The 16,305-nt window shown below is 43.7% G+C and overlaps 2 protein-coding genes across 2 annotated transcripts; both read right to left on the reverse strand.

Moving 5' to 3' along the window:
• Positions 1 to 161: 161 nt before the first annotated feature.
• rnf224 (ring finger protein 224) lies at positions 162 to 1,174 on the reverse strand (the record flags this gene model as incomplete). Its single annotated transcript, XM_084140110.1, has 2 exons — positions 162 to 464; positions 911 to 1,174. 2 exons carry the CDS (start codon positions 1,172 to 1,174, stop codon positions 162 to 164), a joined length of 567 nt encoding a protein of 188 aa, XP_083996236.1.
• A 9,463-nt stretch (positions 1,175 to 10,637) lies between these two features.
• Positions 10,638 to 13,217, reverse strand: LOC311099559 (uncharacterized protein). The gene is made up of 3 exons (XM_084140257.1): positions 13,079 to 13,217; positions 12,647 to 12,697; positions 10,638 to 12,537 (listed from the first exon to the last, which is right to left on the reverse strand). Exon 3 carries the CDS (start codon positions 12,516 to 12,518, stop codon positions 12,192 to 12,194), a length of 327 nt encoding a protein of 108 aa, XP_083996383.1. The 5' UTR covers positions 12,519 to 12,537; positions 12,647 to 12,697; positions 13,079 to 13,217; the 3' UTR covers positions 10,638 to 12,191.
• Positions 13,218 to 16,305: the final 3,088 nt, after the last annotated feature.

Raw genomic sequence — 16,305 nt, forward strand, 5'->3', positions numbered from 1 at the left:
ATAAGGCCTGGAGTTTTTCTAGGTCAGGCAGTCAGGCCCTAGGGTTTTCCACTTTGTAGCCTTGGAAGCCCAGGCGTCCCTATAATCAGCTGCAGGAGGTACTGTAATGGGGAAAACTCTTGGCCAGATGCTTTAATCAACTCCTGTCATTCATACATGACTTAGCAGCACCACCAGCAGCAGAAGAAGCGCCTGCAGCAGGGGCTCCTGTGAAAGCGAGGCTCAGCCAGTCCTCCATGATTCCAGGTGGCCTGAGGCTGCTCTATGATGGAATGCTTCCCAAAAGAGGGCTTGTGCTCGAGCTGGGTGCCTAGTTCTCTTCCTCCCTGCCGGGGGCTGGACCTCTGGTTTTCCATCTCGGCCTTGACCCCCAGGAAGGCTGCTAGGTCCAGGTCCAGGGCTGTAGCACCCCCGCGTGGGAGAGGGGTGTTCTGCCGACACTGTGGACAGGGGATCCACATCTGCTGGGAGTAGAAGAGAGGGCAGGGTAAGGGTTGTCACTTGGGACACATGTTAGTGTCAAACTGAACACACCTCTTTTAGGTGGTCTAACCGTTCTGACTGTTGTGTTCAATACAGAATCCCTCCCTAGAAAAGTATCTTGATGCAATCCATCACTCTGCAGCTTTGGTCATCATAAAATTAGTTTGAGATGATGCGTATTGGCTGATCTTCAACAAATTAGTGTTCCTTTTCACGAAGGGAACAAGTGAGCTATAGTTTGCCAAATTACTGCACGTTTTGGGACAAGGCCCAGTCTGTTTGAATAATTCTGGAAGTGGTCCAAAAATATTGAATATCATATCAAATATCTTTTACAGTTTAACTAGCATATCTTAGTCCATTGAGATAGATCCTGCCTCTGTGTGAGTCTGGTGGGACCGGAGTCGTGACAGTCAGTCAGACCCACCTGCTCATTGAGGATGGTGTCGAGTCGTCTCAGGCAGGCCTGGCAGAAGGTGTGGCCGCAGTAGAGCTTGCGTGGCAGCCTCTCAGTCAGGTTGAAGGCACAGTAGCAGATGATACAGTCCAGTTTACGGCTGTCTCTGGATGGCTGAACTCCTCCGGCCTCCACACCGCCCTCTACCGGGGGATCTACAGGGGCCTCTGCTAGGGCCTCTGGGGCAGGAACGTCTGGGGCATCAGGAACTGGGGCTTCCTCCTCCTCATCCATCCTGTACAGGAGAACAGATTATGAATGGCGCTTATTGCTATGGCCCAGAGTTTTTCCTGGTTAGTTTGGATTCTCAAGAAAAACTCAGGGTCCTTTAGTGACATTACTACTACTTTATAGTTAGCATTTCAAATAATCAAACATGCATGCATCGTTCCAGTTGATTAATACAAAGAGAGAGGAAAATAGAGGAATGGAATTTATAATAAATTTAGACTGAAGAAAATAATTGAGACCCAGATGTTTGATGTCAGCTGTGTACTTCTGTTACAACATTCTCTGTCCGTTCAGTCAGTTGTGGGATGATACAACACAACAGGTTGGTTAATACTCCTGTAAGCAGAGACACAGATATCTATTTACTGGCTGAAACTATGTCACTGAAAAGGGGAGATGGTTATCATGATGTGCTAGGTGCTTCTCCCTTTCTGCTGTGTCTGGAACTACTAATAATTAATTGAAACATTCATACTATTTTAAGTATTTTTAAACTCATAGCTAACAATCTGTTAGAAATGTTCTCGTATTCAATACATTTGGACATATCAGATCAACTAATTGAGAAACATTTGTTATAAAACCAAATTTGTCAGTCTCACTCAGATCTTCTATACTACCTGTTGAAGGAAAACTGTCCTCAACCAAAAGCATGCCTAACAGAACTGAAAACCCCCATAACAAAACATGACATACCATCTAGTTTGTCCTCCAAACCCCCTAAAGGTCCTTGGTAGTTCTCTGGAGTTCTGCCATGGCTTCTGTTTTCAAAGCAACCTCCTTCCCGGGACCAGTCCAGTGTATTATTCCTTTACTGTTTTTCATTATGAAAAACGAATGACAAACTAATGCTACACTACTGATGTACATTATAGGATCAGATAGTAGAGAGAGAATCTTGTTGCCTAGTCCCTGTGTATCTGTAGTACAGACCCCTGGAGGGTAGGTCCTCCTCCCTTTATCTACCCTTCTGCTCTTCCACAGAAACTACTCTCGTCTCTAATGAAGGGCAAACAACGTGAGCCTGCAGCAGCTCGTCAGGCCCTTTAATATTTCAGGCTGCCCTTCCCTGTAAACTCACACTCATAGGCCTGTCAATGGAGCGGGTTACATATTAAAGAGGCCACAGAGAACAGTGGGGTTCTCAGGGGGAGAGGGAGCTTATTATCCTCATCTATGGGGCCGATGGGATGGGCCCTCGGCCTCTCTGCCCTAGCATGTATATAATCAAACACACATATGCACAGGTGTGAGTGTCCACACAAACAGATGCAAACACGTGTGCGCTAACACACATACGTGCACTGCACTCAAACAGACACACACACTGGGAGCTGGTTGTGTCACTAGTCCATTCCTCTCTTTTCCACCTCCTACTTCGTGTTGTGAGTATCCCAACAGTCTGACCAGGTGAAAGGCGACCCAGGCTCACGTTCCTGTATGGAGGGAGCAGGCAGCAGATCAGCTTACACTGGCAACAATAGACAAGCAGAAACCCTACACTCTCCATCCACCAGCACTCACAGGAGCCAGTTGTCAGCACTGTGTGTTGGCCCATAAGACCCAGTCACCCAGGGCCCATAAGCAAAATACTGTAGGTATCCTAAAGTAACCTTTACAATGTGACATTGCCTTGTCCAGGTTGAAGATTACCCTAGCCCCCATTAGTCTTTTCTCCCAGCAATCCACATTTAGATCTGAAGAGACTGGATAAGTGTAAGCAATTATATGGTGATGGACTTAATGGAACTTAAACCTATCCAGTTCCTAGTGATCTGAAAACACCAAAGTGTTAGGGGCTGGAACAAGGAACCAATGGTTGTTTCAATTAGGTTACCCTCTTGTCTATGCTGTAAACTCCCTTCTTGTCTATGTTTTTTAAACTTTAGGTTTGTTCATAATCAATGTACAATATAGTACAAAGCATTGTTTAATTGCAGGCTTGAGGATTGTTGTAAATGGATGGCATGAAAAAAAAACAGTGCTTGGTATGTTGGTGTTGAGACACTAGATGGTAGCAAAGATTAGATAGACAGCCAGAGATATAAATTGCAAGCCAAATCCACAGCATGTTCAGGGGTGTAGGCGGGCGGTTGAGTTGAGTGGAAGATGACTGCCACAAATGGACTGTCTACACAAAGACTGACCATTGCAACATATGATTGAGGGAAGTTACTGTTGTGTGTTCCTTGCTTGTGACCGTAAAACAGGTCTATGAAAGATGAGTAAAGGATGAAAACAGCTGATTCTTATCTTAATCTTCAGAAGATTTCCCCGTCTCTCTGAACTTCTGTAGAAGTTTCAGTTTTCACCAAGCTATCCCAGAGATTATATTGTAGGTATTTTATTAGCTTACTGTAGGTTATTGTTGTAGATTAAATTGGGATTTTTTTTATAGTGGAACAGTCCTTGAAATAACAGAAAAATAATTAATTTCCACTATATACTGTCTCCTATGTGATGGAAATACATTGTAGTTGATTTTATATATATAGTTTCACTGAAGCCTCTTTGTTCAATCCTACAAAGTAATAGCCTAATAGCACTGTTAATGTTTGATAGACGGTCACATCCAAAATGAGTGACACCCTTGATAAAGATGAGCAAAAAAATACTGTATAAAATAAATAATACAAATACTTAGCTATATTGCATGCTCAATTTTATTTTATACTTATACAATTGTTCAGAGAAATACATTTTGTTTAACAAGTAATACAAAAAAACTCAAAAAGATACAGTGCCTTGCAAAAGTATTCATCCCCGTTGCCATTTTTCCTATTTTGTTGCATTACAACCTGTAATTTAAATAGATTTTTATTTGGATTTCATGTAATGGACATACACAAAATAGTCAAAATTGGTAAAGTGAAATGAAAAAAATTACTTTAAAGATTCTAAAAAATAAATAAACGAAAAGTGGTGCGTGCATACAGTGAGGGAAAAAAGTATTTGATCCCCTGCTGATTTTGTACGTTTGCCCACTGACAAAGAAATGATCAGTCTATAATTTTAATGGTAGGTTTATTTGAACAATGTGAGACAGAATAACAACAACAAAATCCAGAAAAACGCATGTCAAAATTTTTATAAACTGATTTGCATTTTAATGAGGGAAATAAGTATTTGACCCCCTCTCAATCAGAAAGATTTCTGGCTCCCAGGTGTCTTTTATACAGGTAATGAGCTGAGATTAGGAGCACACTCTTAAAGGGAGTGCTCCTAATCTCAGCTTGTTACCTGTATAAAAGACACCTGTCCACAGAAGCAATCAATCAATCAGATTCCAAACTCTCCACCATGGCCAAGACCAAAGAGCTCTCCAAGGATGTCAGGGACAAGATTGTAGACCTACACAAGGCTGGAATGGGCTACTAGACCATCGCCAAGCAGCTTGGTGAGAAGGTGACAACAGTTGGTGCGATTATTCGCAAATGGAAGAAACATAAAATAACTGTCAATCTCCCTCGGCCTGGGGCTCCATGCAAGACCTCACCTCGTGGAGTTGCAATGATCATGAGAACGGTGAGGAATCAGCCCAGAACTACACAGGAGGATCTTGTCAATGATCTCAAGGCAGCTGGGACCATAGTCACCAAGAAAACAATTGGTAACACACTACGCCGTGAAGGACTGAAATCCTGCAGCGCCCGCAAGGTCCCCCTGCTCAAGAAAGCACATATACATGCCCGTCTGAAGTTTGCCAATGAACATCTGAATGATTCAAAGGAGAACTGGGTGAAAGTGTTGTGGTCAGATGAGACCAAAATGGAGCTCTTTGGCATCAACTCAACTCACCGTGTTTGGAGGAGGAGGAATACTGCCTATGACCCCAAGAACACCATCCCCACCGTCAAACATGGAGGTGGAAACATTATGCGTTGGGGGTGTTTTTCTGCTAAGGGGACAGGACAACTTCACCGCATCAAAGGGACGATGGACGGGGCCATGTACCGTCAAATCTTGGGTGAGAACCTCATTCCCTCAGCCAGGGCATTGAAAATGGGTCGTGGATGGGTATTCCAGCATGACAATGACCCAAAACACATGGCCAAGGCAACAAAGGAGTGGCTCAAGAAGAAGCACATTAAGGTCCTGGAGTGGCCTAGCCAGTCTCCAGACCTTAATCCCATAGAAAATCTGTGGAGGGAGCTGAAGGTTTGTGTTGCCAAACGTCAGCCTCGAAACCTTAATGACTTGGAGAAGATCTGCAAAGAGGAGTGGGACAAAATCCCTCCTGAGATGTGTGCAAACCTGGTGGCTAACTACAAGAAACGTCTGACCTCTGTGATTGCCAACAAGGGATTTGCCACCAAGTACTATGTCATGTTTTGCAGAGGGGTCAAATACTTATTTCCCTCATTAAAATGCAAATCAATTTATAACATTTTTGACATGTGTTTTTCTGGATTTTGTTGTTGTTATTCTGTCTCTCACTGTTCAAATAAACCTACCATTAAAATTATAGACAGATCATTTAACTTTTTTCCCTCACTGTATGTATTCAACCCTTTGCTATGAAGCCCCTAAATAAGATCTGGTGCAACCAATTACCTTCAGAAGTAACATAATTAGTTAAATAAAGTCCACCTGTGTGCAATCTAAGTGTCACATGATCTCAGTATATATACACCTGTTCTGAAAGGCCCCAGAGTCTGCAACACCACTAAGCAAGGGGCACCACCAAGCAAGTGGCACCATGAAGACCAAGGAGCTCTCCAAACAGGTCAGTGACAAAGTTGTGGAGAAGTACAGAACAGGGTTTGGTTATAAAAAAATATCAGAAACTTTGAACATCCCACAGAGCACCATTAAATCCATTATTTAAAAATTGAAAGAATATGGCACCACAACAAACCTGCCAAGTGAGGGCTGCCCACCAAAACGCAAGGACCAGGCAAGGAGGGCATTAATCAGAGAGGCAACAAAGAGACCAAATATAACCCTGAAGGAGCTGCAAAGCTCCACAGCGGAGATTGGAGTATCTGTCCATAGGACCACTTCAAGCCGTACACTCACAGAGTTGGGCTTTACGGAAGAGTGGCCAGAAAAAAGCCATTGCTTAAAGAAAAAAATTAGCAAACACGTTTGGTGTTCGCCAAAAGGCATGTGGGAGACTCCCCAAACATATGGAAGAAGGTACTCTGGTCAGATGAGACTAAAATTGAGCTTTTTGGCCATCAAGGAAAATGCTATGTCTGGCGCAAACCAAACATCTCTCATCACCCCGAGAACACCTCAAGTTTTCTGTTTCCCAAGCCACTGTAGGTGTAAAAAGTATTGGCACCCATGTTTTCAATACTCCAGCACCCTCCCCTTTCGAGGATAAGGGCAATGAGCCTTTTTCTAAAATGTTTTATGAGATTGGAGAACACATTGGGAGGGATCTTAGACCATTCCTCCATACAGAATCTTTCCAGATCCTTGATATCCTTCAGTCTGCGCTTATGGACTGCCCTCTTCAATTCAAACCGCTGGTTTTTATAGGGTTACTGTTGTTTTTGAGATAGCATTGCAAAATGTAGATTTTGTGGGCAATTAACAATTTCTTTGTGGATTTTGATGTGTGTTTGGGGTTATTGTCTTGCTGAAAGATCCACCTGCGGCCAAGTTTCAGCATCCTGGCAGAGACAACCAGGTTTTTGTCTAAAATGTCCTGGTACTTGGTAAAGCTCATTATGCCTTTGACCTTAACAAGGGCCCAAGGACCAGTGGAAGGAAAACAGCCCCATAACATCAAATATCCACCACCTTATTTTACAATAGGTATGAGGTTATTTTCTGCGTATACATCCTTCTTTCGATGCCAAATCCACTACTGGTGTGTGTGTGGTCCAATAGCTCTATTTTCGTGTCATCTGACCATAAACACCAGTTCCAATCCAAGTGCCAATGCCAATGCCGTTTAGCACTCCAGGCATATATATTTGTTGGTTGCGCTTAATTAAAGCTTTTTTTCTGGCAACCCTTCCAAAGAGCCTATTGGCATGGAAGTGGTGTCTAATTGGAGATTTAGAAACTTGGTGACCCCAAGAGGTGACCAAGTTCTGTAATTCTCCAACTGTGGCCCTTGGATTTTTCTTTGCCTCCCGAACCATCTTCCTCACTGTGCGTGGGGACAAGATACACTTGTGTCCAATACCAGGCAGGTTTACTGGCATGGAGCTTCTTAATTGTTGCCCTAATAGTGGTAAGTGGTACAATTGTTTTTTTTGAAGCAATTTTTTTGTACCCATTGCCTGATTTATGAAGGTCAACAAGTATTTGTCTCTTTTTGTTTGTAAGTTCTTTACCTTTTCCCATGGTGATGGATGACGAAGGGATTTTACATGCGTGTTACCAAATTTTTATACCCAAGTGAAACAAGAAGCCATGGAAGGCCACAAAACAGTTCCTTAAGCTGATATTTACATTTACATCATTTAGCAGACGCTCTTATCCAGAGCAACTTATAGTTAGTGAGTGCATACATTTTCATACTGGCCCCCCGTGGGAATCGAACCCACAACCCTGGCGTTGCAAACGCCATGCTCTACCAACTGAGCTACACAGGGGCTTTAAAAAGTAGAATGTTAATTAGAATGTTATTTATAAGAATCTTTAGGGGTGCCAATCATTTTTAACTCCTATCATTTTGAGAAAAAAAACATATTACTTGTTAAGCAAAATCTATTTCTCTGAGCAATTGTATTAGTATAAAATAATATAATTTCCCCATTTGTTGTAACTGTATGTTCAAACAAATGTATACTATACACTTTCACACACATCATTTTTGTTGTTGTTGTATATCGTTGTATTTTACGTATGCAGTGTCCTTCATTGCTGGCTCAGTAACACACATTTTTTATTTAACTTTAGTATCAGGAAATATTCCAAATGTGTGGAAAGCAGCTTTTGTGCTACCATTCCATGAGGGAGGGGATACTGCAACATTTTCTCTCAGCCTCATGGCAAAATGAGTAAAATAGGTGGGGACCTTGCGAAACTGTGCTACGCCACTGATAGAGGACAGGACATTCAAGGTTGACCAGGCTGAGGACGGGGGCCTATGGGCAGAGAGCACCTGAGGCTGGTAGGGCCAGTTATTCCAGTAAGTATCTTGGTGGAGAGACTTGTAAGGCATGCCTGTCATAGAAAACAGACACACCAATGGCCTATCCTGTTCCACTAGCAGGGACTGGGATGGAGATACATCCATATATAGTACACTCTACTCCAGAACACTTACATTTACGTCATTTAGCAGACGCTCTTATCCAGAGCGACTTACAGGAGCAATTAGGGTTAAGTGCCTTGCTCAAGGGCACATCGACTTACGTATGCCTCAAAAATCACAGCCTCTGAAGGAACGTGTGAGCCGGAACAGGTGCATTAACTGTTCTATGACACAAGCTTCCGAGCAATGCACTCAAACCTGTTATTGGGACTCTGACAGCTCACTGAGATGAGGACTATTAAGGGCAGGAATGCATTCCTGTACTCCCACAGGCACAGTAATAAAATGGTCTGTTGTTCACAAGTGACATAGTTAGTGTAAGTGTGAACGAAAGACGGGTAGTAGCTTCATAAATTGAACAAGTCGTGTATTCCACTGTCCTCATAAGTGCAGTATGACATAATGATGATCGTAATTATGATCACTAAATGTGAATGAATGACAGTAGAAATGCTAGATTCAATTTGACCCAGTGATTAAGTTCTTAGTCATGATTTGCATCTGTAACAATTTTTTACAAATGTCTACCTGCACAATGTCTACCTATTATTTTGAAAACATTAAGCATCTACTTCCTGCTCTGAGAAGTACAGCAAGTTCAACCTAAACCGGTTCTGTTGCTGCCGTCACTGTCCTGTGACTGTTACACCTCAACCTCGTCATGGGTAGAAAGAAGAAAGATTTTACTAAGTTACAGTTCATAAAAGGAAATCAGTCAATTGAAATAAATTCATTAGGCCCTAATCTATGGATTTCACATGACTGGGAATACAGATATACGGCTATGTCGTAGCCGGCCGCAACCGGGAGACCCATGGGGCGGCGCACAATTGGCCCAGCGTCGTCCAGGGTAGGGGAGGGAATGGCCGGCAGGGATGTAGCTCAGTTGGTAGAGCATGGCGTTTGCAACGCCAGGGTTGTGGGTTCGATTCCCACGGGGGGCCAGTATGAAAAGAAAAAAAAGAAAAAAAATGCACTCACTAACTAAGTCTCTCTGGATAAGAGCGTCTGCTAAATGACTAAAATGTAAATATACATATGCTGGTCACAGATACCTTTAAAAAAGGTAGGGGCGTGGATCAGAAAACCAGTCAGTCTAGTGTGACCACCATTTGCCTCATGCTGCAGGACACATCTCCTTCGCATAGAGTTGATCAGACTGTTGATTGTGGCCTGTGGAATGTTGGCGGGAACTGGAACATGCTGTCGATCCAGAGCATCCCAAACATTTTCAATGTCTGGTGAGTATCCAGGCCATGGAAGAACTTGGAGATTTTCAGCTTCCTGTAATTGTGTACAGATCCTTGCGACATGGGGCCGTGCATTATCATGCTGAAACATGAGGTGATGGCGGCGGATGATTGGCACGACAATGGGCAGGATCTCGTCACGGCATCTCTGTGCATTCAAATTGCCATCAATAAAATGCAATTGTGTTCATTGTCTGTAGCTTCTGCCTGCCCATACCATAACCCCACCGCCACCATGGGGCACTCTGTTCCCAACGTTAACATCAGGAAACCGCTCGCCCACACGACGCCATACATCCTGTCTGCCATCTGCCCGGTACAGTTGAAACCAGGATTAATCCGTAAAGAGCACACTTCTCCAGCATGCCAGTGGCCACCGAAGGTGAGTATTTGCCCACTGAAGACAGTTACCACGCCGAACTGCAGTCAGGTCAAGACCCTGGTGAGGACGTCGAGCACTCAGATGAGCTTCCCATAGACAGTTTCTGACAGTTTGTGCAGAAATTCTTCGGTTGTGCAAACCCAGAGTTTCATCAGCTGTCCAGGTGGCTGGTCTCAGACCATCCCGCAGGTGAAGAAGCCGGATGTGGAGGTCCTGGACTGGCGTGGTTACAAGTGGTCTGCGGTTGTGAAGCCGGTAGGACGTACTGCCAAATTCTCTAAACCAACATTGGAGGCGGCTTATGGTAGAGAAATGAACATGGCAACAGCTCTGGTGGACATTCCTGCAGTCAGCATGCCAATTGCACGCTCCCTCAAAACTTGAGACATCTGTGGCATTGTGTTGTGTGACAAAACTGCACATTTTAGAGTGACCATTTACTGTTCACAGCACAAGGTGCACCTGTGTAATGATCATGCTGTTTAATCAGCTTTTTGAAATGCCACACCTGTCAGGTGGATGGATTATCTTGGCAAGGAGAAATGCTCACTAACAGGGATGTAAACAAATTTGTGCACATTTTAGAGAAATAAGCTTTTTGTGCGAATGGAACATTTCTGGGATATTTTATTTCAGCTCATGAAACATGGGACCAACACTTTACATGTTGCGTTTATATTTTTGTTCAGTATAGTTAATACCACAGTCCCAATTATCATTCGTACATTCTTTATTTTAACATTTTATTCCACTTTATCATTACAAAAATAAATCATACATAGTGTCGATCTTTGTTATACATTCCTTTAACTCAGTCCTAGTTACAGTATGTGAGCTTTGCTGAGTAGTTGTAGTCCACTGCTGACTGGAGAAAAAAGAACAGTTCATGCAGTGAAGTTCGAACTCATGCACGTGTCCTCATGTAATCCTGTTGGGGGATTAGGGTCTTGAACTAAGAGGGGCTTTCATACATGGAACCAGTTCATGAGGTGACCCTAATATGCTGTACAAGTTTGCTAAAAATTTAATCTAATTTCTAAAAAAAAACAATGCAGAGTTGAATTTCAGTAATAGTTTCACAAGCATAAACTATGGACATACAGTGGTTTTGTGTAACTCATACAAACAAGACGGCATGAGCATGGCCATATTGCATTTCAATCTCATCCAGTCAGGCCTCGCTTTCAGCTCTTTTTGGCCAGGGGGGACAGTGAGGTACTGTCTACCACATACACAGAGCAGAATGGTTGGGGCTGGGGCTGCGGGGGCCTGGTTTCCTGGGACCCAGTCGCACAAAGGCAGCATTGTAAACCATCAGCAGCAGAGCGACCAACCCAGCAGATGGATCAGCAGGACAGAGTGGTGTGTTGTGGTGTGATCTGGGTTGGGAAGACTGGACTCAGCCCATAGAAACTAACCCAGCCTCTGAGCTAGCTGCCCCTCCTCTAGTTCCACCTCCCTGGTGCGGTCAAGTCTGTCCCGGCCATGCCAAAGGCCTAGCATGTCATCTTTGTGACGGGTTGGTTTGATAGAGGAAGTTAAAGGTTGTTGCATACTAATTCCTTGACATTTGTGTACTGTATCAGTTGTCCTACTCTCTACCACTCCCTGAACACTGGCTAATTGCATCATCCACCCAAGAGTGGACTTTTTGACGTCATTCAAACAGACAGATAAGGCATAAAGACATCAGGGTATAAATATTTAACAAAAAAATCCATAGCTAAATATAGCACAGTGTTGTCGACTAGAAGAATGTATGAAAATGTATGCACTCACTAACTAAGTCGCTCTGGATAAGAGCGTCTGCTAAATGACTCAAATGTCAATGTAAGAAAAAAAGCAAGCATACAAAGTCGTAAGTGAAAGGCTTATGTAAAACTTCTGTTTCAAAGGCAGATTCTGCCATAGTGGCTGTGAGCGCATCTTGCATCGAATCCCGAGAAGAATCCCTTTGGAAATTGCATTAAATATAAATGATATCACTGATGAATCCTTAAAAACCTACACGTTTCACCAGTGATGGCTTTGGCTTTTAAACCAGCTGGTAACACCAGATTGGACAGTGTCTTCCGACAGTGTCCCTTGATTGTCTTAGTTCATATACCCAGAATCCTTTGCAGCCGGGCGTTGTTTGACTGTTTCCTGATCTGGGTGGAGGTTGCCAGTTCACTTCCGTCGGCAGCGCAGGCAGCAGGCCCGAGAGCGTCCCACCTCCTCTTCAGTGTCCTCCATCACTGTGTAGGAGGTCTGGGCGTTGTAGCGATGGGGGTTTGAGGCGCCACCATCACCGTCCCCATCCTTGGTTACTTCTGACGGGGCTAGCGACTCCCCGCTGGGTTTGAAGGCGCCGTACGGGTTGAGGGAGGAGTTGCGGTTGCTGTGGGTACTTTCCAGGGCCATGGGGTTAATGATGATTGTGCTGTCCTCTGTAGAACGTAGCTTGGCCCGAGGGATGGTCACGTCTCCATAAGAGCTGTCCAGAGACAGATTCATGATGGCTGGTTCTAGAAGGCTGAGAGGACGAAACACAGGCAGATAGGGTCTGTGACTGTCAATGTCTTAGATCTCAGACTGGTTATTGAGGCTCTGAGACTGATCTGAACATGAAGCTTTGCTGTCACCATTTGTTCTGGTTTCCTCTGGTGACTTGAACTGGTTTTCCAAGAATACTCCTGTAAAAGACATTGAAAAAACAACTATGGTTATAAAGAGAATTCTGAAACTACAAAAGCTCTGGTTTTGTTCTGCTTGACATTCGAGACATTTGGGGAAAAGAGGAGCATCACAATAGAGTAGAATTACACTTAAATGTTTCTTTTTTCCCATTTTCATTCCCTCTGCTTCATAATTTTCCTGCATATTCCTGATCCAAAACTCACTGTAGGATCTTTCTCAATTTAGGGTTTATCCATTAACTCATCTTACTGCTAGAATTGTTCTATCCCATTCTCTTTCCAAATCATTTTCGTATGTCACGTCGAAACTGAAACATGTTGTTTATATGGATCTATTTAAAACACCACCAGTAACAAACACTGATTTTTCATGCTTACCTTTTTAACTTGTGGAGCTCCACAGCAGTCAATATGTATGATATCCCATGTCAATTCCCCTGGTCTTTAGATGGTTCATACAATCCAGTGAGCACTTAAAAAGGTTGAATGGTTGTCTCTTGAAGATCCTTCTAGGTGTACTCCCTGTTTGTGTCTTTATTGGAAAAGGGAGCCACACCTGTAGCGGTGTGTCAGAGTAAGGACTAAGGTGGCCACACACACTCAGGTGAGAGGGAGTGCTGTTGGTCTACCTGGGAGCCACCTGACCCCACCCCTACGAGAACAGAGCAGCCGCCTGAAAACCTGAGAGGGCGGTGACGACTGGCAGCCTCAGTCCTGGAATGTAATTCCTCTCGCTGCTCAACACAGGCGCATTTGTCATGGCGACCAGGTCCCTCTCTTTCTCCCCCTGCCTCTCCTCTCTCTTTGTCTCACAGTATCTCACTCAGTATCTGTAGCTTGCTGCTAAGCTACGCAGCCCATTGCAATATAATGTAACTGGTAAATGAGTGTGACCACTCAAAGCTATAATCACAGGTACAGTATGTCGTTTGTTATTATTAGTCTCTAGTCTTGTGTTTGTTGTATTTGAGACTTGTTGGGTTGCAGGGAGTGTTCTATAAACACCACTCAAGTTAAAACCATGATACTACAGTTAACTTGAACAGGATTGCCGACATAGCTACCGGTATGGGTATTGTTGAATTTAGGTTTAGTTCCAGTGTTACATTTACCTGGTTCCATTTACCTATTTCTTCTACTTTCACCCAGAACCTTTACATTTGTATGCTCAACAAACATTCCTCTTAGCAATGTTTGTTAAATGAATCAAAGTGAACACACACATGCAAATACACACAGTCTTGTCTAACTAACCTTGTGGGGAGACAACTCAGTGCCATTCAAAATCCTATTTTCCCTAACCCAAAAACCTAACCCTAGCTCCTAACCCGAACCCTAAAACTAACCCTAGCTCCTAACCCTAATTCTAACCTTAACCCCCTAGAAATAGCATTTGACCTTGTGGGTCAAATATCCTCAGTTGGTCCCCCACATTCTTTTACTATTCTTGTGGGGACTTCTGGTCCCCACAAGTATAGTTAAACACGACCGCACACACACACACGTGTCATGATTTTGTAAGATAACAATTCTATGGCCCTTTGTTTCCCTCAAGTGGTTTTACTGGTCAATGCTTTTCACTTTACAGCAACTAAGGTTTGGTACTTTTTTTGTGCATTTATGCTATTGAGTATGTTAGTCTACATATATTTCAGTTTTTCACTTTCAGAATTGGTCTCAAATTCTGGGAGCTACACTACAAGTATGTGGACACCTGCTCATCAAACATCTCATTCCAAAATCATGGGCATTAATATGGAGTTGGGCAATTAGGCCTAGCTCGCAGTCTTAGATCCAATTCATCCCAAAGGTGTTCGATGGGATTGAGGTCAGGGCTCTGTGCAGGCCAGTCAAGTTCTTCCACACCGATCGACAAAGCATTTTTGTATGGACCTCGCTTTGTGCACGGGGGCATTGTCATGCTGAAACAGGAAAGGGCCTTCCCCAAACTGTTGCCACAAAGTTGAAAGCACAGAATCGTCTAGAATGCCATTGTATGCTGTAGCTTTAAGATTTCCCTTCAATGGAATTAAGGGGCCTAGCCCAAACCATGAAAAACAGCCCCAGACCATTATTCCACCTCCAAACTTTAGTTGGCACTATGCATTGGGGCAGGCTACGCGCTTCAGCACTTTGCGTTCCCGTTCTGTGAGCTTCTGTGGCCTACCATTTCACGGCTGAGCAGTTGTTGCTTCTAGACATTTCTACTTCAAAATAATAGCACTTACAGTTGACCGGGGCAGTTCTAGCAGGGCAGAAATTTGACTGACTTGTTGGAAAGGTGGCATCCTATGACGGTGCAATGTTGAAAGTCACTTAGCTCTTCAGTAAGGCCATTCTGCTGCCAATGTTTGTCTATGGAGATTGCATGGCTGTGTGCTCGATTTTATACACTGGTCAGCAACAGGTGTGGCTGAAATAGCCGAATTCACTAATTTGAAGGAAGGGGGATCCACACTTGATCCGGGTGTTCACACTTGGTCCCTTTCTGCAAATTTGTGTACTCTGTGCAGTTCACTGAATTTTTTGTGCAGTGTGACCTCTCCAAAGACCCCTAAAAAGAGTGCCCGAAGGGAACCGAACTGAGACCATCTTGAGGTGATCAGAGTTCAGCTTGCTTGAATTCTGCAGTCTGGTTCCCTTTTTTAGCACACTGAACAAAGCTCCCCAGGTTCTCGTCATTATTCCCGCACCACACACTAGACTACTGCAACACTGTTTCCCCTGCCATAAACCCTCACACTAGACTACTGCAACACTGTTTCCCCTGCCATAAACCCTCACACTAGACTACTGCAACACTGTTTCCCCTGCCATAAACCCTCACACTAGACTACTGCAACACTGTTTCCCCTGCCATAAACCCACACACTAGACTACTGCAACACTGTTTCCCCTGCCATAACCCCTCACACTAGACTACTGCAACACTGTTTCCCCTGCCATAACCCCTCACACTAGACTACTGCAACACTGTTTCCCCTGCCATAAACCCTCACACTAGACTACTGCAACACTGTTTCCCCTGCCATAAACCCTCACACTAGACTACTGCAACACTGTTTCCCCTGCCATAACCCCTCACACTAGACTACTGCAACACTGTTTCCCCTGCCATAACCCCTCACACTAGACTACTGCAACACCGTTTCCCCTGCCATAAACCCTCACACTCGTGCCACAAGAGAGAGATGTGCAGGTTCACAGAAAAAAAGTGTGCAGTTTTGGGATATTGATTAGCGATTGGAGTTTTTAGTTCAGATTATTTATTTGCAATATGTGATCTATAGGCTAAAAGCTTCATAGGCTGCTTATTCGATAGTGGGGTTTGAATTGTGTGAGAAGACACAATATTTGGTGAGAATCACAACATAGGTACAAAATCAATTCTAGCTCAGTTGGTAGAGCATGGCGCTTGCAACGCCAGGGTTGTGGGTTCGTTTCCCACAGGGGGCCAGTATGAAAAATGTATGCACTAACTGTAAGTCGCTCTGGATAAGAGCGTCTGCTAAATGACTAAAATGTAAAAATGGAAGTAGCCTACATTGGGTGTACAACTTTCAATTACATAATTATTTAAATCTGTAGTTATTATTCTGCTATTT

Source organism: Coregonus lavaretus (genome assembly GCF_964263955.1).
Source record: "Coregonus lavaretus genome assembly, chromosome: 24".
In the NCBI taxonomy this organism is placed as follows: domain Eukaryota; kingdom Metazoa; phylum Chordata; class Actinopteri; order Salmoniformes; family Salmonidae; genus Coregonus; species Coregonus lavaretus.

Bases quoted from the DNA above. Each gene is read 5' to 3' on its own strand.
- LOC311099559 (XM_084140257.1), bottom strand. From the start codon at position 12,518: ATGAATCTGTCTCTGGACAGCTCTTATGGAGACGTGACCATCCCTCGG.